Source organism: Accipiter gentilis, chromosome 6, assembly GCF_929443795.1.
Source record: "Accipiter gentilis chromosome 6, bAccGen1.1, whole genome shotgun sequence".
Taxonomy (NCBI): domain Eukaryota; kingdom Metazoa; phylum Chordata; class Aves; order Accipitriformes; family Accipitridae; genus Astur; species Astur gentilis.
Genome location: NC_064885.1, coordinates 39,689,198 through 39,714,081, shown reverse-complemented (window position 1 = coordinate 39,714,081; position 24,884 = coordinate 39,689,198). Strand labels below are relative to the sequence as shown.

General features: G+C 43.4%; 1 protein-coding gene across 1 annotated transcript in view; it reads left to right on the top strand.

Moving 5' to 3' along the window:
• LOC126039439 (multiple epidermal growth factor-like domains protein 6) overlaps window positions 1-24,884 on the top strand; it is a 200,792-nt gene that overhangs the window by 148,822 nt on the left and 27,086 nt on the right. The window contains exons 10-23 of the mRNA XM_049802584.1: window positions 1,856-1,993; window positions 4,090-4,212; window positions 4,790-4,912; window positions 5,902-6,060; window positions 8,621-8,752; window positions 11,053-11,181; window positions 11,543-11,671; window positions 12,520-12,654; window positions 13,669-13,803; window positions 14,226-14,351; window positions 15,465-15,596; window positions 16,527-16,655; window positions 18,276-18,407; window positions 21,480-21,608. Coding sequence (XP_049658541.1) covers window positions 1,856-1,993; window positions 4,090-4,212; window positions 4,790-4,912; window positions 5,902-6,060; window positions 8,621-8,752; window positions 11,053-11,181; window positions 11,543-11,671; window positions 12,520-12,654; window positions 13,669-13,803; window positions 14,226-14,351; window positions 15,465-15,596; window positions 16,527-16,655; window positions 18,276-18,407; window positions 21,480-21,608 — 1,851 coding nt within the window. The remainder of the gene's footprint in view (window positions 1-1,855; window positions 1,994-4,089; window positions 4,213-4,789; window positions 4,913-5,901; window positions 6,061-8,620; window positions 8,753-11,052; window positions 11,182-11,542; window positions 11,672-12,519; window positions 12,655-13,668; window positions 13,804-14,225; window positions 14,352-15,464; window positions 15,597-16,526; window positions 16,656-18,275; window positions 18,408-21,479; window positions 21,609-24,884) is intronic.

The window sequence follows — 24,884 nt, the reverse complement described above, 5'->3', positions numbered from 1 at the left end:
TGCAGACAAAAGCATGACCTGTTTCAGCAAAGAGGTGGGCAAAGATCATTCAATCTAATAATACTGTGCAAGAACTTTCAGCAGAATTTCCTTAGGAAAATACACTGCATGCCAGAGAATGAATGCTTTCTTTAAGAATGTGTGTGTAAGAAATACTTAATAAGGATGAAAATCAGTTTCAAAGCATTAACATACATTAAAAACAAAACCCAATCATGTGCAAGACATTCTGGAGAATTATTTCATAGGTGATGGGGAATTGTGAGTAGTTCAATGGCGGAGGAAATGCAATTAATATGGAGTTACAAAATGATCTGTTATGGGGATAAAAAAAGTGGTTTAGACCACTTAGGTTTTATTGTGATTTTCTGATAGTATTTTTTCTCAATGTTCAGCAAATCTCAGGGGACATTGATTCTCTGTGCCTTATGTACAATATTAGAGAGCAAACAATAAAAATAAAAACATTCTGCATATATTTATGATCAGGATTATGCCAGTGTTTGAGCAATTTACAATCTTTGTTTATTCTTTCATTTCCCCAGTGGCAAGGGGAAGAACTGTTATTCCAGTTTTATTGATGAAGAACTGAGACAAAGTAAATGATGAAGATAGTGTATAAAGTCAGATACTGCATTTGATCAATTGGTTTCCTAAATCGCAGCTCAACACACTGGACAGGAGACTAGGTTTCTTCTCCCTGGTGCAAATAATCAGACTATGCATGAGATGTAGCCCTCGATATATGTTCTCCTAATTTATAGCCTTTTCCAGCTAGACTTGCGTTTCTTGTCGGCGGGCAGGTTGCTCCCTGGGGGCACAAAAAGGGATCAGAGCCACGATGCAGATGTGTCTGTGAGCCACGGCAGTGGGGAAATGCCATCCTTCTGTACCAGATCTGATGGTTGCCGCTCTGAGCTGGCATGTTTCTGGAAGTGCCATGACATCTTTAGGGAGGGTGTTTCTCAGTTGTCCTACACAATATGGGAAATTAATTCCTCTCTAAATAGCTCTGTGACAAGACAATCTGACTAATTCTTCAAGAGAAACTTTATAACCGACCTTATACGTTCTTTTCATCCTAAAGAAATCATTTCATGAAGTACCTTGGTGGGAATGAAATGGACAGATGTTCCTTTTCCTCTACACGGGTTTCTGCTGGACCCGGCCAAAATGTTGTGAGGGGTGTCCAGCGCAACCGAGTGCCAGAGGATGGGGTGGTCTGTCAGGGCAAAGGGGGCTGGTGGCAGCATCGTTCCACCACTCTGTCTTAACTGTAGGGGGACAAAGTCACAGCAGAGGAGCTGCCATATGTCCCCTTGAAGGGACATCCAAGGGTCAGAACCTGTGGATTGTTTTGTTTTGTGATTAGGTGCTAGGCTAAGGTGTAAGGCATTTGTGTTTGGTGGATGTTTCAGGATCCAACTCTTTCCTGTTCACATACAAAACTAAAAGCTGCTTTTTGGAAAGCATAAGCAGTCTGGGTTGAGATGGACCACCCACGTTCCTCAGATGGTTCCTTTCCTCCTCTGGGGCAAGGGCAGAACTCGCCATTGCGTTCAAACAAAGCATAAATCTCAGGAAACCTGTGAATGTTCCCGTAGCAGGCAGACTGCTGAAACAGTGAGCTGGCTTCATGTCACTGAAGTCAAGAGCTTCTACTGTTATGACACAAGGAGACAAATACGCGGAGTTCAGTGACTCCAAAACGTGCTCTTCTGGGGGGTGTGTGGGAGCTGAGTTTATATTTCCTGCTACAGTCGGCTTATGGATGCTCTTTTACAGAAGGCTTATTCTCCAGTGACTCTCCCCCGTACTTGCTTTTTAACATCCTTTCGATTTATTTCTCTGCAAGGCATTGAAATGGAAATTGTCGATAGCTGCCAGGACAACAACGGTGGCTGCTCTCACCACTGCGAGCACACGACTGCGGGGCCGCGCTGCTCCTGCAACGACGGCTATCGCCTCGATTTTGATGGCAAAATGTGCGCAGGTAATGCATGGCGAATGCCTCATCTCTGTGGGAGGAAGGAGGAGGTGTGGTGGGTCTCTCTGCAAGAGGAGCCTGCAGGAGAGCTGTCGCTCAAGTAAACACCTTCCCATCCCCTTCCCTTCTTCTACAAGTTTTAATTAATACTATCCTCTGGCACTTCCTCAGCTGCTGCTCCAGCTTGCCTTGCTCTACATGTTTGCTGGGCTTATTAATTAATGAGGGGAAGGAGTTCTGCCTCCCAAATGGAAGATGACACTTTGGTGCGTCACCAGTTGCCGTGGCCGTATTTCACTGTGTCCAGCCCAAGCATCGCTTCTCTGACCTTTTTTTCCTTCCCTTCCTCAGCCAGCAGCTGGGAAGAGGGTCAGGTCTGCCTGGGAGCGGTAGCACTCCTGTTCTCAAGTGCTTCGTGTGCAAACTCCACTTTGTGTTATGGAAGTTGCTGTACTTCCATCAGATTTGCTCAGAGATGAGATTGCACTTCTAGCTGTGAGAAGTCTCACTTAGGAAGTGAAAGCAACAGAGTTAGATTTGTTTTTATTTCGAGAAAAGAGCTTAAAAATTCCTTCATGTTTTAAATGATTTTACAATGTGGGGGTTTTGGGGGGGTGTGGGGTGTTTACAGCTTTTGCTATGCAAACTGTATCTCATTCTGGTTTAGCTTGCTGTCACTATGCCATTAAAATTTTAAAGAATAGCCAAGAAGAGGCGGGGGTGGGAAAAAGAGCAGGCATCATAAAGCGTATAGCAAGTCGTGCGGAGAGGTAGAGAGCAGGAGCTCTGGTGAATGTGAGAGGCATTACAGACAAGAAGGGTCTTGCAACAAAGAAAGCCAAGCGCAGGAGAGAGGAAGGAGCAGGGGAGGAGGGAAGCACCGAGGTCTGCAAGGGCAGTTGGTGCTGAGGCTTAAAAAAAACCAAAAGAAAAGAAAGTGAGGGAGGCAGATCTGGACCCAGAGCCTCGCAGGGGTGGGATGGGTTATGCACTCTTGTTTGTGTATGGATGAGAGGAGGCAGAACAGCCTTCTGCCCGCGCCCCGGCTCAGTGAGCTGCTGATGGAAATTTCAGAGGGAAGCAGTTACTCTGGACACAGCAAGGGAAGCGAGAGCACAGGGGAAGGCTTTGGCAAGGCTGAGGACATGAAAAGCAGCTCCTAACACCAAAAAAATCTCCTTTTTGTTGGATGCACGTTTCACATTCCTACACAGACAAGGGGCTGTTTCTAGACCCCAGAGCAAGGCATCGTCTGATGTACTGCAGAGGAGCTCGGCTTGTGACATTTCTGGAAAACACTCCGTGTTCACGTAACCTACATTAATCATTTTCATGCTGACCTCCTCACCTCGATTGATTAATTACATTTTCTTTCTCCTCTTTCTCCTGTCGGTGTTTCCTAATAATGTTGGTGCTCCTTCCAAGGTTAATTGAGACACTGACCTTTCCCATCTGCGGCTGCTCATCTGGGTAACGTTCAAAAGCGTTTTGCAGACTCAGCATTGACAAGGTGGCCCTTGAATGGCCACCGACCCACTCAGCAGGCTGCAGGGGCTGAGATCAGCTGAGAGCCTGCAGTGAAAAGATAACAGCTCGATTCTCATATCTAATCACCTGAACAGTGGTGTCAACGATACCAATTTGTGGATGGACGCAGGGCAGGATAAGGCAATGGGCAGTTAATTATTAAAAATTGCACCTACCAGGCTGCTGGTGTCCGGCAAATGCGTTGCAAGATCAGAGCATTGTTTTACTGTTAGTTTGCATTGAATAAGGTTGAACGTAAAACAGTTAAATGTAAGTTACTGTTAAATAGATGGGTTTTGTGGGCTGGTGAAACCTAGTTGTTGTCTGTTTTGTAAATCACCTTGCGGCGGCTAAGACTTGCAGAAAAGATGCCTCTCCCTGGACATGGAGGGTATTGGGTGCTGTGGGAGAAGGTAGAAGACAGCTGCTGTCAGGATTCAGACAGTTTTTTATGTAGGGGAAGAGAAAGGAAACAGAGAAAGGCATGTGCTGAAAAGTGCAGTAGCTCCTGAGCAAAACTGCGGCAGCAGCTCAGACCGTGTCCAAGGGCTGAATGAGCTGCCCCTTCCTTGCAGAGCTGGACGAGTGCGAGACCGGAGAGTCCTGCTGCTCCCAATTCTGCATCAATTATGCGGGTGGCTACGAGTGTGCCTGCAAAGCGGGGTTCCAGCTGAACGCCGACGGCTGCGCCTGTGACGGTGAGTCCTTTGATACCGGTGGCTCAGTCTAACTAAGCACAACAACGGGAGGAAGAAATGCTGTCAGAGCTCATCCCAGGGCTTTGCGGGCATTTCCCTAATAAGAGAATCAGTGACCTTGTGCCTGCTTTGCTGATAAGGTTTACAAATGTATAATTTCCACTTTGTAAGACTGGAATACAGTAATAACCCAGCATCCAGCAGGGAGAAGTGGGGCTGTGGTAGATGAGCCAGCGGAGAGGAACTTCCTCCTCTCTCCCTGGACATTGTATATTGATGTGTGTTAAAGACTACTTCTACAAAAAGAGAGCCCTCAGAATAACCAAAGGATCAACTGAGCTTAACAGCTTAAAGCAGCTGTTTTCACTTGAGACAAAAAAGGTGAAATAATCTATTCCATGTTGCCCTGAAATGTTTTAATATCTCCAATACTAGTGAGAAACGGAGAGCCCCAAAGTACTAAGAAAATCAGGTTTTCTTATGTGCAGAATAATTTTTTAGATGCAGCCAGGCACAGAGTGCGCTCTCCAAGCAGAGGGACTTGCACCTAATCAGCATTTATATCTGCCTTTTCTAGATGTGGATGAATGTCGTCTTGATAATGGCAACTGCGACCATTTCTGCGTTAATTCTCTGGGGTCGTACGAATGTGCATGTAAGGAGGGTTACAGGCTTGGTGTTAACAGACGGTCCTGCATCGGTAAGTTATTTTTATATCGTGCAGGCCGTTAAGTATCTCCCACTGATTTAAAATGTGAATTTGGAACTGGGATTTCCATGGATCCTGGGATTTTGGAAGCCCAACTTCAGCCATCTCTGAATGTGGCCAGGGTAGAGCTACGTGCAACGTGTGGATCCCGAGTTCATCCTCAAGTAATGGGTTTTGCCAAAGATTAATGGGAGATGAACGCTTAAATCCCCTGGATAGGTTTGAAAATGTAAAGCTTGTGTTTTAGAAATAAATACTATTCTTGAAAGTTTTCTTGCACTATTGGATGAAGTTTAACATCCTGTGGAAAAAAGGTAGCCAGATTCTGCTTTGATGAACCACTAAAGTTTTGGGGGTTTTATTTTTCCACTAAAGCCAGTGGTGTGATTCTGGATTTCTGCCAGTGTAACCAGTACAGAGCTTAGCCTAGCAACTTGATTTTATAACCAAGTTTAGCACCTGCTAAACCTTGGGCAGACTTTGGTATTTTAACCAAATCCAAAAAGAAAGCCAACTGATTTCCCATCATTTTAAGGCTCAGATTTTAGTTTTTCTGAAAATAAATCGGACAGCCAGCCTCACTCTATATTTGTCATTTCCAAAATGAGCTAGAGTAATGACCTTCATTAGCTAAACATAATCTCAAACTTCAAGTGAGGAAAATGAAACTCTCCATTAGATTTTATTTTTTTTTTTTACTCTCCAGGACCAGAGTTTATTTTCAGAAGAAAGAAAAGGGAAAGATTTTTTTATTTTTTTTTCCCCCCCACCCTTTTCTCTTTTTTGGATAGCAGAAACTCTGTTTATAAATACAGATGAGAAAATGAATCAGCTGTGACTGCTGTGCAGACTGCACAGGGGTGTAGCTGGAATATCTACTAGCATAATTAAAAAACAAAACCAAAAAGAGGTAAATGAGAGAAAAGCGTCACAGAGGAAGTCTCGGAGCCAGGCTGTGATGGCACATGTGTGTGTGTCAGCCCTAGGTGGGGAGGAGGTGGATGCGGAGGAGGCAGCAGGGTTCGCCACGGCTCCGGGGCTGCAGTTCAGAGGTCCCCCCCAGCTCCTTCGCTACGCGCTCGGTGCCGTCTATGAGGACGAAGACCCTCGAGGAGAGCTCACCCTGGTGCAGAGGGTCGGTGAGTGAACAAGTGTCGCTTTAGCCCTTGCAGCAAACTGGGGGGAGTAGTCTTGGAAAGAGGATTTGGGGTGAGTGGTGCTGGGCTGGCCAGGCTTAAGCAGAGGAGCGGTGAGCATTAATCCTGCTTTCTGCCACGCCGGTGGGGAGGAGACGTCGCCACATGTCCCATCCCAAATGGGATATGTTTGGGGAACAGGGAGGCTCCCCGGTCGCAGCTGCTGCTGCCTGGATGTGGCGGGGAGGGATGCGGAGGAAGGCATGGGAAAAGGGAGCAGCACAGCAAGCAGGGGATGGGAGCCTTCTTGGAAAACCAGAGTGTCCGCAGAAAGCCCTGGAGGCAACAGACAGAGATTCTCTTCACCCTCGGGGCAAGAGGATTGCGCGGGTTACTGCAATGCACAAAACCCACTGGAACCGTTCTACTGGGAACAAGCCCTTGGGAAATGCTCCCTTTCTCCTTGAGCTAGGAAGGGGGCTTGTGGGGGCACGTGTACCTGTTTACAAGCCATTTTATAATAATTGGAGGGGTTTTGCTGAAGGTATTTGCATTCTTGTTTGTGGAAAAAACAACCCTCTGGAGATTCGGGTCCCTTTTGATGCTTTGAGCGTGTTCTCCGGGAAAAGCTTGGACCCATCCACGTAGAGCTCAGCTTGGCCAAGGGCTTGGCGCAATTGGTGGCAAACAGAGCACATGAGCACACACAGTCACAGGAGTGGGTGCAAGGCAGCTTTGCCCTCCACCTGGATTTTGCATGACTTCAGTCTTTCCACCTGCAGGTGGAAACATCACCACTTAAAGAGTTTTATGATTTGAAACCCTGTGCTTTCTTTTTGATGAGTGCAGTATTTGCTGGTGGGTCACCAGGGAGGAATGAGATTTCTTATTTTTGTTACGTGTGTCCTGTGCTTTTTATATGAGCTCTAATTACTCATCCGAGGACTGTGCCCTACAGGCAAAAATCAGGAACTGGTCCTGGCTTTAATAAAAAATTAACTTATTTTTATGAACAAAACTGTTAAGACCTCCCAAATCACATAGTATCCAGCCGGACTCAACGACACTGATAACCAATTGGGAAACTGATAAATGAGATAACCACAGGCAAAATTATCAGGCCTGGAAACCACAATCAAATATTTATTGACCAGTTTTTTACATGTTTTATTTATGTTTAGCCACATAAATTTGGGTATTATCAGTCATAGCTGAGTGTCTGCACTTTTTCTAAAGCGGAGGCTTTGTAGCACGTGAGCGTTTGTAGGAAAAGGTGGTGGAGGAATGAAACTTTTAATGGTTTAGTAAGTTCTTTTACCTCCCAGATGTTGATTTATTTCTCATACTTTTGGACATATTTTTCTGCTGCTATCTATATTACAAAAATTCAGCTTTAAACAATAAGCTGGTGCAAGTAATCAACTATTTTCTGTAGATTGAATGACTTTTTAATGTAGAAGCATGATGTTTTTAATGGTAGCCTGTATTCTTCTCCTGAAGTATGAATTTGTAACACGTTCCAAGTGGGAGCACTGGGATTCTGAATGTCCCTGAAAGCCTGGGCATTTGTTCAGCTTCAGAAAAAGGAACAGTCGGGTGCTGAGACCTAGAGGAAATCTGGCCTCACATAGAAAATTGCTGGTGAAAAGCAACCAGCCTGCTGACTTACTGTTAGCTGAAATAATCTGCCAGCTCGCTTTCAGGTGTCGTTCAAAATCCCCTTCCAAAAAGCCTCCAGCCACAGCCATAAAGCCTCAAAGGCAATAAACTGACCGTGTGGATAGGATCTTAGTGTCACTGAGGTATTTTAGCAGAAAGTAACATTTATTTTCTATGCCTTTCTCGATAGACCCAACAAAGAGAGAACATGAGCGTGCTCGTGTCTGCGGGGGCAAGGGAGAAAAGGAGGGTGGGGAAGGTGAGGGAGGAATGCATTTTCATACAAGGTTTCCCATATAAACTAACCCTTTTTTTCATATCCATGAAGAAAAAAAGGAAGTGATAAATGTGTGATTATGCTTTGTTTTCCTAGGATAACACTCAGACTATGCTGTTAAAAATATCACTGAACTATGCTTAAATAGCACCGCATCCAACTACTGCAATAGAATAACAAAAAGGATAGCCTAGCAAGGAGAAAAGGAGATTCTCTCCCAAGAAATACTTTTAATTATATACAATATTATCAGGCATTAGGTGCAAATTCACTTTTTCTGAAGGCAAAATATTTGCTTTTAAAAAGTAGTTTTAAGTGCTCTTTGATGTGGAATTACAGCATTTAAGGGAGTAAATTCCACCTAAAGTCCCAGCTTTCCTTTTATTTGGACTCTAAAATTTGAAGAGGAAAACTTGGGAATCTCCATTTGGGACTGTCTTTTGTGATGAATCAGTGGTATTTGCAACACTACCAACATTAACACGAACAATGTGAATACTTTTCTTTGACTGTCAATGTTGTGTAGGTTCCTTTTTGCACTTGTGCATCTGGAACGACAGTTAAGAGCTTGTGGAATTATTTTGTCTGGATGCTCACTAAACCTTCTGTATATTTTTTTCATTTCAGTTTGCCTTGATAACACTTTTGGCAATGACTGTAGCTTGAGCTGTGAGGATTGTCTGAACGGAGGCAGATGTAACAGTGAACACAGTGGCTGTGTTTGCTCACCTGGGTGGACCGGCATTATCTGTAATGAAAGTGAGTACAGTGTATTTGAAAGGTGGGGGCTTTGTCCTAGTGCTGTGACACTGCAGATAGGTAGGAAATAGGAATAACCTGTTGTACTTTAAATCTGTAAAGCTCTCTAAGGATCACAGCTGCCTCACAGGCCGATCAAAATTTTATTGTAATGTGGCACGTTAAATAGAAATTGTAAGGGATGCTTACCTCAAGCAGTGAGGTCTCTGCCCTCCAGTGCGGTACAGTACGGTACCCCTTCCTAAGTATTTGTGTCAGTATTCATTCCTGTTCACTCTGCTCCTGAAAAGTGCCAAGATTTGGCTGCCATGCTTTGCTGCACAACTTGTCTTGCTGACTTTCAGAAGTCTGTCCTGGCAGGTGGTGTGACAGTCTGGGTGGACATGTATACTAAATTTGATTTTTTTTCCATTATAGCATCCCAAGACATTGTTGGGGTTTTTTTTTTTGTTTTTTTTTTTGTTTGTTTGTTTGGTTTTTTTTTTGCCCTGTGTCGGCAAACTTGGACCTGTTTTTTTCCCTTATCATTCTTTTTATTATCAGCATCGTTTTCTTGGTATGGTTAATTTTTAATATTGGAAATTGTATTTTTCAGAATTCTCTTACCAAGTCAGCCAGTGCCCTTTGCAATAGCTTTTTACTCTCCTTATTCCCACTTCTTGGCAGAAGATATCTCTGATTCAGAAGTATGTGTCAAAACCAAGTAGAAAGATAGAGCGGCGATTTCTGGATGTACCATGCGCTGTTCTTCACCTGCAGTTTGGCAAAACTTGTCTGCTGCTTGTCTAAGACTTCACACAGCAGGTCTCCCGCACGTTTGAGATGGATCTCTCTGTTTCATGGTGTATGGCGTGATGGCCCATCATATTCAGAAAGTCTGTGCTGTCCCTGAAGAGACAAAGGGACGATGAAGAATTATTACTTAGCGTTGGTAGATAGCAATTTTCAGGTTAAACACCATCGAGATTGTTTTGGAGGCATCATCGCAAGGACAGAACTATAGAAAAAACAGCAAATGACTGAAATCAGCAGTCTTCCTGTAGTTATTTTGGGCAGCTGATCGTGGGTTTGGTTTGTAAATGCTAGGGACAGCTGCGAGAATAAGAATGAGGAGGACTGAAATGATAATTTCTAGTCTACCTAAGACAGTTCAAGCTATCCAGATAGGATATTCTTAGTTCTATTCATGGTGCTCTAGTGGTTCAGGATAGATTATAAAAATTTCAAGTCAGGATACAAATTCTTTAGTTCACTTAAGAAATAATAATAATATTTTTGCTCTATATTTACAGTACATACCCATGCATGTAATCTGATAGAATTTGCCTCTGGAATTTAAAGAACCTTAATGGGATTGCATTATTGAGCCAGACCTGCAGTCCAATGAAGTAGGCTTTGACAGTGATAAATACAATATATAATCTGTATGAATTAGCCATATGTGATCGCTTTCACTCTTTTCTCTCGCTTTCGTAATATACTGCATAGTGCATGGGTTTAGGGTAAGCTAAGCAGTTGAGAAAACTGGAACAAAATTTCTGTAATAATGACAGAATCACGGAATGGTGTGGGTTGGAAGGGACCTTTAAAGATCATCTAGAACAACCCCCCTGCCATGGGCAGGGACATCTTTCACAATAATGCACCAAAGAAGGCGAATGGAAATTGATGTGAAATGTCAAGTTTCTTAATGTACATTGATAAAATGTCAGTTAAGTCAGATGACTCCAGCAATTGTATTTACTCAGCTAGCTCAGGCTGCAAACAGCGGAGCAAGGCTTCATTTCACAATTTGTTTTGTGCTGGAGCGATGAGGGCTTTAGGAAAGAATCCCGTGCTATTGTGGATGCGTTTCTACCATGATCATCTGGGGAATTTAAGAGGCTATGTTAGAAAAAGACAATGTTATTTTTGTAATAGTATTTGGGAGGAAGAAGAAAAAGATGCTTAAAATACTTATCTCCAAGTATTCAAAACTGTGCTCTGATTTTTAAGCTTTGCACTTCATAGGCAATGTCTTTTGAGCCTCGTGCATTGTGTGGAGAGGAGAATTTGGATACATCACATAGTACTTCACATAAGTAAGCTTGTTTAATTCAGGTGTCCTTTTCAAATTATCTGGTAAATACTAGATGGATGTGTATTACCTTACATAAAAAGAATATGACTTTGTTTAGAGCCCACTTGACTAAAGGGACTCTTTCCTTGCTCGGTTTGGATGACTGGAGTCTTATTTCGCTTCATTTCTAGTGAAGGGAAAGGATTTCTTGGCCCATTCATCTTCCCTGCTCTCTCCACAGCTTGCTCCCCCGGGACGCATGGCAGAGGCTGTGCCAGCGTTTGCAAGTGCCAGAACGGAGGCTCCTGTGACCCCGTCACGGGGCAGTGCCGCTGCCCGCCCGGTGTGCACGGCAAGCTCTGTGAAGATGGTACGGCTCCCCTTGTCTTGCCGGCTGTAGCGCGTGCCTGAAACCTCACCGCTTCTTGTCCCTCGCTTCTGTCTAGATGTAATTGTGCGTGGTAAATCTTAAGGGTCTGAACAAGAACGGTCTCCGTTGTGCGAGACGTGCTATAACACTGCAGCTTGCCTTGCAGTGACTTTTATTTAAATAATAAGCAAGACAGAGGGTGAGAAAAAGCAAGCGCCTTGTAGGGATGGGCTGCGCAGAGCCCCAGGTCAGCGACAAGTCAGCGCGGTCTCTTCTGTAACGTCAGCTAAAAGAGAGCTGATTTGGTGTTCGTGTTTTAACACTTAACGGCTGATGCCTTGCTGTGTTTGTCGCTCAAAAGGTTGCCCAAAAGGCCTCTTTGGGAAGAACTGTAACAAACCATGCAACTGTGCCAACAACGGCTATTGCCACAGACTCTATGGAGCTTGCCTGTGTGACCCCGGGCTTTACGGGCGCTTCTGCCATCTTAGTAAGTCCTCATCATTTTTCAGATCTGTTTATTTAACACATGCACAACATAACGGTCTTAAAGATTCCACATCATGTAGAAAATAAGCAAGGCTTTGGGTTCTGCCACGAGCCAGGAGTAGCAGGAGAACATGACTTTTGATGCGTGTCAGGAAGCCCCAGAAACTTCATTAATCTTTTCCTCTAGCAAATAATCATTGCCATTAGGACTGAGATTTACTGATGCACAAAGGTGAGGACTATAGGTCGGGTTGGGGTAGGCAGGTTAACATTAGGGTTGTCGGTGTGGTTAAAGTCTGGTTGGAGGTAGTTAGTGGCTGCCGATACGGTTGGAGTGGGACCTGAGGAGCAGGGCTGGCTGGGGCAGGACAAGGGCAAAATGTTAAATGGGAATAAAAAGTATCAAAACAAAACTGTTGCAAAAGAGACGGTCAAGTTTCTTTGCACTTACTGGTTTTGTTCATAAAATCTATGCAAGACTGAAAAATAGTTGTGTGGTGGTTTTTTTTAATTTTTTTTATTTTTTTTGTGTGTGAAAGCTTTTGTCTTGGAGTGTATCCAAATACTTTTTGATTCAGAAACTTAACTAAGTTTGCTTTGAAACATTTCTGGTTCTTGCATTCACCACATATTGTTTGAAATGAAACGAATTACTTAATGTAGGAATCATGTAAACTATATTTTACACACCCACACGTTAATAGGCACTGTCATAGGAATGTGGATGTATTTGCTGAAAATAAAATGAATGTTTTGCTTTTTGCAGCAGTTGCATTCTGCAGCAGTGTGCAATTTCAAATAACTCATGCATAATTACAGAGCTAATGATTCCTTTTCATCTGCCTGCAGCTTGTCCCAGGTGGGCCTTCGGAGCTGGCTGCTCAGAGGAGTGTCAGTGCGTGAAAGAGCACACACTGGAATGCAACGCAAGGAACGGGACTTGCACCTGCAAACCTGGTTATCACGGCAAAAAGTGTCAGAAAGGTATAATAGAAAGCCAGAGTCCCTATGTCTGCTTATTCCTTTGTCCTAGCATTATTTCTCATTCTTCCTTCCATCTGCTTTGTTCGGCTGCTGCTGCTACTAATATATTCATATTCTACTAATTATTTTGTCTGTGGGTTTTCATACAGCAAATGCCATGAGTGCCTGCTATCACAGGGCTTACAGGGACATCAAGGGGAATACAGCTTAAGAATGCAGCAGTTTTAGCCTGATCAGATGACAACAGAAATCTAGAAACCAAATTCTAATGCAACCCTAAGTAATGAGGATTGTGGGAGTTTTCACTTCTCTTCTTTCCTTTTTCCACACAGACAAGTAAATAAGTGGTAAAACCTCTGTTTTATGGCAGCAGGGTTATTTGTAAATGGTTTCAGTAACGCTACTTTTCCTTCAGATTTGCAGGTCTTTGAATTCAACTTATTCTTTGTAGTTTTTGGGGGTAGTTCAAAGAGAATTGTATTCCACATTCATGTTTGCATGTCTCAGTAGTCCTCTCCAGACAGTAATGGAGTAACGCAATAAAGATTCTTCCTTCAGATTCCTCTCTGGGCAGGCAGGAACGTGTTGGATTTATGACAGTAGTTCTGGGGGGGGTTGGTGGAGAATAATAGTGACAATGTTTAATATCTTTAGCGTCTTGGTGATGTGCTCAGTTCTGGGGGAGAGCATCCTTCGCCCAGCACTGGCTTTGCACCAAGGCAGAGAGCAGCAGAAGGTACAGACAGATAAGAAGAGTAATTCTGTGATGGCTGTAATTGAATATATCCTTAAGTATTCTGCCACTCTGTTTCTGGGTTGTATTTAAGCAATAACCTCTTTGAAATGTCTGTGCAAGTGTTTAATAAGTATTTACACTTCATTATCAGCACCTCTAAAATGTACATTATAATACATTTTCTGCAAGTTTCCGCCAAATTATTTTCTGACTTTTGTTCAGTTTTCTTAACTCTTCCTTTTTCTTATACGTGTTCTGTGTCTACTTGCATTTTCCAGAGTGCACGCCTGGCTTTTATGGGGCTGGTTGCAAACTGAGGTGCAGCTGTCCTACCGATGTTCTGTGTGACCATGAGACGGGAGTCTGCAAACATCCATGTCCACCTGGGTTTCATGGAGAAAAATGCCATTTATGTAGGTACTCACTGCATGTTTCCCTGGGAGGTACACTTTGGATGGGAAAGGTTACTCAAGAAACTTATGTTCAGATATAGAAGTTGCAAATAAAGGTACATTTGTTGTTGTTGCCCACTGAAGCCAAAATGATATTTGGAGCCTGGCAACTGCTGTGTCACTCTGCTTGCAAAGGTCAAGGCACAAGGCTGAGGCCAGTTACTAAAACTAACATTTGTCGAGGTAACTATAGTGCCTTTTAAAGCTTCAGGCACAGATTTTCTAGAGCTCTGTTGCAGTTAATTACAGACCACCGGTCACTGAGACACCGATGCTAACATTGATCACTTGGTACCAGCACAGCTCAGTTTAACATTGCTGCCTCCTAATGTCTTCAAAATGCTTCCTTATCCTAACCATGCCTTTGGGTTTCTTTTGATCAGCTTGTCAGCCCGGGAGCTTTGGCATGAACTGCAGGCAGAGATGCAGCTGTGGAGAAGCACCATGCGATCCAAAGACGGGACAGTGTATTTGCCCAGCTGGGAAGACTGGTGCTACGTGTGAGCAAGGTGTGTTAGCTGTCGGACTAGGGTAGTGAGTGTCTTGCTTTGACAGACATGATAAGTGGAATTATTCTGTTTCCCACCAAAACTGCTGCAACACAATAGGCTTCATTTGCAGAATGGGTAAAGGATAAGTCTTGATGCAGAACATACGACGTCCACCACATGGGATCGCTTGTAAAGGAGGGAGCGTGATTCAGTTACCCTAACCAACCTCTCTGCTCCAGTTAATAATAGTGATTTGTAGGCTGGGCTGGGTTTCTACAAGTTGGGTGGAGATATCGGGGCATTGCAGCAGCTCTGGGCCCCAGAGCAGAGCTTGGGACTGTGCTGCCATATGCACACAATTTGCCTCAGGAGCTGTTGAAGGGCCTTGACCAAAGACAGCTATTGTGGAACCAGCAAGTGAACGACCTAGAACAGAGGAAGGAATTAAAAAGGAGACCGTTATTGTGGGTAACTAAGTAAAGGGATGAAAAATGCCTCAGGGACGCTGAACTACCAAGGGGCCACGGGATGCCCCTTTTCCACTTGCAGGGCTCTGGCTATTGCATGCCTGAGGAGGGGCTGCCCTGCGTGGATCCAGGTTGTGGCTTCCCATGCTGCAGAGCAGGACCCGGATGAAGGCGTTGGAGCCGTATGGAAACCTGGACTCCACCTCACATCCAGTCCCTCTGGACTGGATGACCATCCTGACCCCCACCCAGCCCAGTAAAAATACAACAGCAACCCTCTATTTCTGCATCTGTCTGCAGATTACCGTCCCCTGGACATGTCCTTTGCTGAGTGCAATAATTAATTTTTCAGATATGTCCAAATACTCCTGACATTACTGTATCAGAAACCAAACCAATAAACAGATGCACCACCACAGAAGTTGGAAGAGAGCCTTCGGGTCTCTCTTTAGACGTGTTCTTGCATGCTGCAGTACAGAGGCGTGTTGCCTCTTTCAGAAGATTTACTGTGACAGTGCTGTAGGTCTATAGAGATAATACAACAATCCTTTATCCAGCTTAGTTTTACTATCTTTTTAAATTCTTCAGGGTAACAGCAGAAATCTTTAACTGCCTTGAAACAGAAAATGGCACTGGGGACATCTCATGTGCTTTTTTTTCTTAGATTGCCCAGCCGGCCGGTGGGGACCAGACTGCCAGTCCTTCTGTGAGCCCTGCGCCAACGGCGGACAGTGCAACAGAGAAACTGGAGCCTGTGAGTGTCCCCCTGGCTACACCGGGGCATCCTGCTCTGCATGTAAGTCCTCACATTGGCCTTCCCCGTGAAAAGAAAGTCAGTTTGAAAATTCAGGTTATGGTTTGATTTCTACCTTCTTGCTATTTTGTGAGATGCTTGTTAGGTTAGACATACTGATCCAAGACAAAGTACCCTTCAGCTTCAGGAATTCCTCAGGCTGGATTTGACATTATTTACTGGAGGGAGATTACAGATAAATGCCGATGATAAGCTAAACTGCATTGCAAGTCAATGTTGTCATTAGACCTGATTTATGGCAATATATACTTAGAAATACGTTAATAGCCATAATACTTGCGTTGTAATACTGGTTGCTTGGCAAGAACTGCCAACCAATTCGCCCCTATGGCATCACTCTTGGGTTATGTTTGTAGCAATACTCCTTGATGTAGCTAACTCAGGATGAAATAGTAGTGAGGATGAAGGAGTAGGATCAGTGCTGCCTCTGCAAATCCACCAGAGACCATGGGAATATGCTCGAGCAACCGGTCCATGCTACCGCGGCATGGCTCCTTACCCAGCCTATGGGTATTAAAGGCTGCTTGGGTATACCTGTCATGCTGCCATAGGCAGGCTCTCAGGGGCAGCGCTGCTTCGTGCAAGACCTCAGCGGTGGCATATTTTTTCTCCTTGTTAGTCACAACATCGCTTTCAACGAAGGTTTGCTCAGCACTCTTTTTTCCTTCTCTGATTGATCTTGATGTGCAGGAGAAGTACCTGAAAGTCACTCAAGCTATTCCTGCTTTACAGGACTTGGCCCCAGACACCTAGTATACAAATTACGGATGTTTCTTTCATTTTGCCATTTTGATTTCTGGCTTCAGCTAACGGATGTTTTAGGAGGCAAGCTGTTGCTGTCTTGTTTGAAAAGATCAGCCCGTGCCTGAGTTATTACCTAGGTGAAATTGCAGTCTGTTCATCTGTTTTCAGCCTGCCCCAATGGTTACTACGGACAAAACTGCCTGCTGTTATGCAGCTGTAGCAGCAGTGCTCAGTGTCACCACATCACCGGAGAGTGCACGTGTCCCCCCGGCTGGACTGGCCACGACTGCAAACACCGTAAGTCAAACGTGTATTCACTCCACAGGGTACATAGTATCTCCCAGGGACTTAACTGCAAACGTAAGAAGCAGCTCTGTTTGTTCTTAGCCTATTACAGTTTTTTAATATACTTTTGCTAATCTTATTGCTTCTGAAATTGTGTGTTTATGGGTTTGCACAGCCTGGGTGGTTATAATCCTTAATTATCTAGGTTCAAAGTATTGAAATAGATGGCTGATGAAGTGCAAAGTATTGATATAAGCTCTTATTTCAACACTATGGATCCCTTTGCCCAATACCATCTGTCCTGTCAGCATTTTGACTGACAGACAGTTTTGTTTTTCATTTTCAGCACAGATTAGTTTCAAGATTAATTCTCATTTTTTCATTTTGTTTAGGGGAGATTTATTCAACAAGTGAGTGGCATGTACAGTCATGTGTCTTAAGGTCACTTCTTAACTTGTGAATATAAATGCTGGGAGAAATTCTGTTCTCTGGAAGAGCAGAGCATCATTCTGTTGACTTTAGCATCGCTCTCCATACTGATGGCTGTGTAAAAGTGCAGATTTGCCCTTTTTGGATAGCACCATATAAATGTTAAGCCATCCTGCTTTATTCTTTCCTTTTCCTGTTTCACGTCTTTTCTCCTTGATTTGTTATGATCCCTCTTGCAAAAAGCCAACAGAATACAAACCGCTTTCTAAACTTGGTCTTAAACACATAAAATCATATAAATTAATTGTCAGTGTTGACAGCAGTAAGTTTTGGACCTGGCTTCTCAGGCTCCGTACTGAAGAAAACTCTGGGAAATCTGAAGTTTCCACCAATATGCATATTTTAAAAATCAAACCAAATGGTAATGTGTAGAGCCATTTAGATAGCTTTCCATAACTCCCTAGGCTGTCTAAAGAATTAAGAGACCATGGCAAAGAAAAGCTTTTATTCCTGTTCAGGCTAAGATATGAGAAAAGTTGTTTTGCAGAGATGTCTCAGTAAGGCAGCTCTTCCAACTATTGCAGACTGGGCATGAAACAGATGCCCAACTCCAAAACCAGGTTTCCATTGCCCTAATTGACGCTTTCATCTTTATCCTTACAAGAAAGGAAGGAGATGCTGTGGTACACTGTCATAATCCTGTCAGTGTTATGTGATTTTTAGAATGAAAGCAGTAAATTGCTTTAACAAAGATTGTGAGATTTCTCTGTCTGTGTCCATGTTGCATTTCCCAGCATTTTGAGGAAAATATGGAGGATGCTCACAAATCTGTCTTGTTTTATCCATTAGCTATTCTGGTTATGCAGATTTATGCTAAGTAAGTCAATAGCTAATATTTTATTTCCATGAAATTATGTGTTTGTGACTGTGGATTGATTGATATGGATTGACTATGAATGATTAGTTTTACGTGAATGGTGTAATATCTGCCTACGGACCCCTACTTTCAGCTGAAATAAATCAGCAAAAAAGATATTTATTTCCATTGATCTGTGCCCCATGCTGCAGCTGAGAGTCTAGTCCAGAGTGCCTGTATCTTAAGGAGCCATTTTGCATCTTTTCTGTTCTCTCCTTTAAATGTAAAATAATCCGTTAGCCGAGCTCAAAGTTGATTCTCAATGCAAATACTGCTTTACCTTGCAGCCTGCAATAGTGGCCGTTGGGGACAGCGCTGTGAAAACACGTGTGTCTGCAATAACAGCGACGGTAGCTGCGATCCAGTTACCGGCTCCTGCTTCTGTGAGCCGGGATTTACTGGGAAACACTGCGAATGGAGTAAGTTGCCACTTTGTCGACACGGGGAATTTGCAAAACCAGAAATCATTTTTCCTGATAATTCTCTCCAAGAAGACCTCCAGGCCGTACCGCCTCCGGTCTGCCCAGCGCGTCGCAGGGCTCTTGGGTTTCATCTGGGTTAGATAGTTTCCCTAATTTGCATTCCAAAAAAGTTATTTTCAGACTTGTTTTGGACTCCGCAGCTATTTTTAATGTTGAGACCTCGTGTGAGTGATAGGATTGATGTATATTTGGCTTGTGGCATAGAAGTTTCCATATCGGTTTTATTTATCCAGTTTTAGGTCTGCACTTTTTCTTCATAAATCTTGTTTTAAGGCCAGACATGTAGAAATTCTTTACATGTACATAACAGAAGAAAAATCAGGAAGATTTAGGGTCCTCTATTTATTAACAACAAAAATGCACAATGGTCTTACCAGAGGGCCATGACCCCCACTAATCTGTCTCAAACATTGGTCAACAGCAGATGCCTTAAGAGGATAAAAATGGGCACATAGATAATTCTCGATATGTTTCCCCAAGTTTCATCAATTTGTCACTTAGGAGCTTCTTGAGACAGAAGCAATATCTCTATATTTAATACAACTTGATTTTTTCCAATTAATGTGCTTATTTCCTTTTTGATTCCATGCAAACATTTGGCATCCACTTCATCTTTTGACAATAAGTTGCATAGTTAGGCTGCTATTAGTAGTAGCAGTAGTAGTAGTACTAATGTTGTAAAATAAAATAAATCTTTTATCTATTAGTTTAACAGTCTTACAGTAGCACAGATGTAGCTACCAGACGCTCAGCAATGTAGGCAGAATTAACTGGTGGTGTCACACAGAAATGTCAAAACAATTAATCTGGAATGCTGATCTAAGACAAAAACCTTGGAAAGTTGATCTTACGGCTCTTGTTGCTGTTGGCACAGAGGGAATGGAAGGGCAGTTAGTGGGAAGACCAGCTCCCAGAGAAAGAGCTGCCAGCTCCACTTCTCTTTTGCTCTTGACCTCTCTCAAAACAGCATCTCTGCAGACAGAAAGTAGCCAAATAGCTGGTTGTCATCGTCTCTGGCAAGGTAATCAGAGAAGCCATTGCCACCAACAAAACATCTGGCAACCCCTAATGTTCTGTTTATGGGGTTTCCGTTTTGTTCAGTCTGCTTTTTACCCCACCTGAATTGTGTGTGTGTATACATATATAAATATACGTATAAAAAAAATGCATATATATGTGTGTGTGTGTGTGTGCAAGATGATGAAAGCCATAATTCTTCCCTAAACTTTTCATGCTGCCTTGGATGTGAGATCTGTGCTATCCCTGGAGAGTTCCTCTGTTCCCGAGGCACCTCTAGCCTCTTGAGGCAGGTCGGGCTCTTTCCCTTTGCGGATTTGCAGGCAGCTCCGGTTCTCTGGCTGGGTGGCTGTATCTCTGCGTGCATCGCACCAGCCTGTGCCTGCTCGAGCAGAGGGCAGATTCTCTGTGATGTGGACTGCAAAATCATTTGTGAAGTCTACTGACCCATTGCCATCACCTTGAAAGTCTCAGCCCCAGGCTACATGCTGTAGGTTTGACGAAAGCTCAGCTGAGAGCCCCCCTCCTATTACTGCACTGGAATACTATTTTCCTTGCATAGATTCTCTGGACTCTGACTCAAATTTCAAGTGAAGAGTAAACAGTGAGCAGGATTGAGCTTTTAAGGCACAAGTGCATTTCTATGTATTTACTCATTAAACTAGTGTAGGATGCGTGATGCACGATGATCTGTAGCTTTGGGAATAGGAGGCGATGTAAATAATAGGATTTTGCACTGGTGCAACCCTGGGACTGAATTTCACCTGTTAGTGCAAAAAATACATTCAAACAACTACATTTAAACAAGGGCCCATTTTCTGACACAGGTGATTGAAAGCAAAGAAATACTTAAGGTACCTTGCTATCCTTCTGTCTCCCATCCCAACCTGTAGCCTCTATAAGAGACCGAGGGGTTGGCTCCACTTAGTAGAGAGTCACTAAGCTGCAGGAGCAACCAAATTCACACCAGGTCCGAGCACTGCCCACCTATGGTACCAAATAGGCAGCACCAAACCCACCCCTTTATTCCAGATGTAGAGTTGTCTTTGAGGATCCTCACTGTTTTCTGTTCTCCGTGATTCTTTCCAGATTGCCTGAAAATCACTTTGTTGATGTAAATGCTAAAATCATACACTTTTAAGAGAGATCTGGCAATAATCTGCTAACTCATTTACAGAGGAGTTCACAAGGACTTCAAACATGAGTAGAGGCCCTGTAATATTGTGTTTAGCCAAGTATATTTCTGTATTTCAGCCTGTCCAAAATACCTAATGTGAATTAGGCAACTGTCCCTATTCTTAATTTATTTTCCTATAATCCTGGAAGAAGTTATTTTCGTTCTCAAGTGTTGTTTTCTTTCCTTCGATAGTGAGTACCATGCAAATCTTTTAAAACTCCTTACATTAGCTGCTGTGGAAATGTAATTGTTAATCCGTCCCCCAGATGTAATGGTTTTGCTTTAATTTTTCAAAGCAGAGCCTGAAAGTAAAGTATGCAGCATTCAGTTTGGAGCTTTCTGAAGGAAGCCACCACACTTCCTATTTTCTCCAGCTTTCTGGGGAAAGAGGATTTGCAGGAAAACAGAGGATAGGGCCTCAAAAGGAGTACAGAAGCTCGGAGCTTTCCCCCTCCTGACTGATGAAGCCCCCGAGGAGATATGCGTGTAAGCAACTCCAGACCAGCGCGCAAAGTGTCATCAAGCAGAACGTGCCAAGTCGCAGGCTTTTCAACTACCAGATGATATTAGTTTTCTGTGCAGAATTTAGTCTTCCAATGCCCTAGAGTTTTTCTAAAATAGGCCTTAATAAACACAGCCCAACTTACCTGGACCCCAAGCTGAACACTTAATCACATCAGTTTTAAGGCGTTACCATTATGCCTTGATTCTTCTTTTGCGAATAGTAAGAATTCCCACATATTTAAAAATTCCCTGTTGATCCTGGATCTGCTCCAGAATTAACCCATCATCTGGTTTTGATTCCTCCGCTGCAGGATGCCCCGAGGGAAGCTTTGGCCCAAGCTGCGAGTACAGCTGTCAGTGCCAGAACGGAGCTGCCTGCGACCACGTGAGCGGAGCCTGTACTTGCGCAGCGGGCTGGACAGGAACCTTTTGTGGAAGAGGTACCGCTGCTCCCTCTGGTCCCTTTTGGGTTTATGCAGATGGTTGGTTTGTTGGGGGGTTTTTTATGCAGAGAGCTGGTTTTACAGTTTACAATGCCTGATCTAAATAAACCATGGAATTTAATTGGAAGATAATACTGAGGTGCACGCTTCCATCCTAACTCAGCAAAGCGTTTCGACAGGTGCCTAGTGTTGGGCACGTGTTTTAACGTGGTTAAAATTAGATACATGCTTAAGACTCCTGCTATAACACATCTTTATGAAGACTCTCTATTCAAGCAGACTCCTATTATTAGCACACTGAGCAGAAGCATGCTTGTCCTGCCTTACACTTGCTTGTTCCTAGTGCATCTCTGAAACGTTTTAGAGAAAAACATGGATCTGTGCATCTTCCCAAAGGAACTCTTTAGGAACAGATCTAGTTTTAACTTTAATAAATCCAACAGATCATTTTCTATTACCTGACCGTTTGGTAAGGTGTTGGAAAGGTTGGACTGGATTCCTCGGAAACATTATTATGAGTCAGTCTGTGGCATCGTCTAAGGAGGTTGCTGTCATGCTGCATCATTGTGCAGATCATAAAAAATACACTCTTGAATACAACAGAAACAGCACATAGTCAGATGTTATGAAAGTTATTTAAGTGTAAATGATTGAATATTCTACAAATGATGGTCATTAAACCAGTCACAATTATTTTGCATAGAAAACAGCTTTATCAGCCAGTTTACAAAGGTGGCGTTACAACTACAACAGAGGGAAGCGGCAGCACTCGCAGGCAGCTGCTGCCCTCTGATGGGAAGGGAGCTGCTCCACAGCCTTACTGGTTATGTAGGAAAGCACCCCACTGACTGCAGTTCAGATATTGCTCGTTGTTTCCCTCTCATTCTTACCAGGAATGATTATACAAAATAAATACTCTTCTCAGGGTTCTGCTGCAAAGTGTGCCTCATAGGTTATGGTATCTCCCCTATGTCTCTCTCTTAAATTATTTACTGTAACTCTGTTTTCATAAGTCTATCTTTTCTTTTGTTTTCTTTTCTTTTTTTTTTTAAACTGGAAAAGCTATATGGTTATCTGTGTTGTGGTATGAATCTGTTCATTCCAGCAGGAATCAAAATGGGGACAAAGAGGCTAAATATCCTTCGCCAAAGTAGACGTGAGGAATATGGAGAAGCCTGGGTGACGTCTATTGGAAAAAAAAATACAAGTCTCAGCTTCCAAATCAGTCAAGTTGGACATCTTTATCTTTTTAAATTCCTGAAAGAAGATTGTGGAGGGGAGAGTAGAATTTAGCACTTGCTATTTGTAAGACCCTGTTTTCTGCATGTTTTCTCTCAAGCAGGCAGAGTGTTTCCTCTGAGCTGACCTCTGTTACCTTTTCACGTAGAAAGTTTCAGCCAGAATGGTTTGGCTGTTTCCAAAAGATGAAGAGGGAGGAAAACATGTGGGTGGTTTGCCCTTGGTAGAACCTTCTTGGCACCTTTTCTCTGAGGAGCTGTAACACTTCTGTTTTTAGTGACTCGGAGACTGGCAGGGTTTCCTTCTGGCAAGGATGTGCTTTTCGCCGTCCTCTTGGCAGTCCACCCACGTCAGCCAAGCTTTGCGCCTTGCAGACAAGAACGTAGAGATTGAGACCTGGCGCGGCTGAATTGCCTTGGACTTCTCGCATACTGCTGATGCTTCATCCCAGGGCTAGGGAGGACTTTTCCATCATCACAGAAATGTTGAAACTGAAACTTTTGCAGCCTTCTAAGTTCAAAGTCCTAGGAGAAGACAGCACCTTATGAAACCTAATATTGACTAATATTAATAACTAATATTAATCTTACCCCTGCGCAATAAGCATGTTTGAGCCTGTGGTTGTTGCTTCTGGTATTTTGCGTTGTGGCAGCATGGGATCCAGATTCAAGCTGAAATCACAGAATTCCCAGAATTTGCCTTTGGGATTTTTGGAATTGGTTTTCTTTTTTCAGGTGGGAACAAAGTACTGCTGTTCCTTTTCCTTAATTTACTGCCTTCAGTGTGAAGTAGTAGTTTCCATAATCTCTTATTATTAGCATTGTTAATGTAATCTTAGTCCTTGCTAAGTCTCAACATTGGGATTTTGTAGTATCTCTCTTTATGGTGAAGTTAACCAGGCTTATCCAGCTTACTCTGCCTCTGTGGATGCGCACTAGCAACTGTAGAAAGCCATTGGAGGATTTACGGCACTTCGGTCAAGCAAGCCTGTATTCGTCAGTTTGAGCAGTCATGTTACCAGCTGACGTGCTGCAGTATTCTGACCAGTAACCAGTGTTCATCCCCTGGCGAGACAGTCAACCTAACAGAAAAGCACCGCCATGCTTCAGCGTGCCATCGTGTTTGAGGCAGGGGTGATGCTTCCGTCATATTTCAATTTTAACTGAATCAAGGCAAACCTTTCAGTTCCCTGGACTTGAGTATTTTGGAGCTATGACCCAAGACCTTGTATGTGATTCAGGGTTCTCTGAAAAGAGCGTGAAGAGTGGGGACAGTGTGGTGGCTCAAAAGATATTTGCAATATTCACTGCAAATTGGTATGTACGTACATATATCGCCTGTCAGTAATACAGATAACAACCACAACCAAAGCCACATCATCATCCACCAGCGCACGACAGTTTCCAAGCCTAGGCAGTAGCAGGAGATACTGTTGCTCCGGGTTGCCGTTTTGTGAGACCTTGCTGTGAATTTTTCAGGGGTTGCCTGAACTTCTGTGCCCTCAGCCACAGGATGCTCCCAAGAGACCTCACACTCTTCAAAGTAGTTTCACCTGTCCATCAGTGTCTCGGTTCTGTTCTGCGCTGCGTGAGCTTCAATAAGCTGTACTTCATCTCCACCTGGTATCATTCAGTCGTCCTGCTGCCTCTCCAGTAGTGGTGTGATCACATATAATAACAATGGGTAAGAATAAAGCTATCGAGCCACTTTCTGAAAGAAAATTAGACAATTCTAAAGGTGGTACATGCCCACTCCATCTTTCAGCTCTGCTCAGTCCATTGGAAAAATGAACCTTGTCAATCTTGTAACTCTTTCAAAATAGCTGCAAAAGGAGCAGAACTGTTTCAGTTCCAAAGTAGCTAACGCTTGCAGATAAGCCTGGAAACAAAATAATCTACTAAGAAATGTTTGCAGGATATCTGAACAACCTAGGAAAGGCTTCCTTTGCATTTTCTTGAAAGCAGCAAGTGATACAACTGGAACACTTGAAGAAACACTGTATGGTTCTTCACAAGGTGTAGCATTACCAAAGGA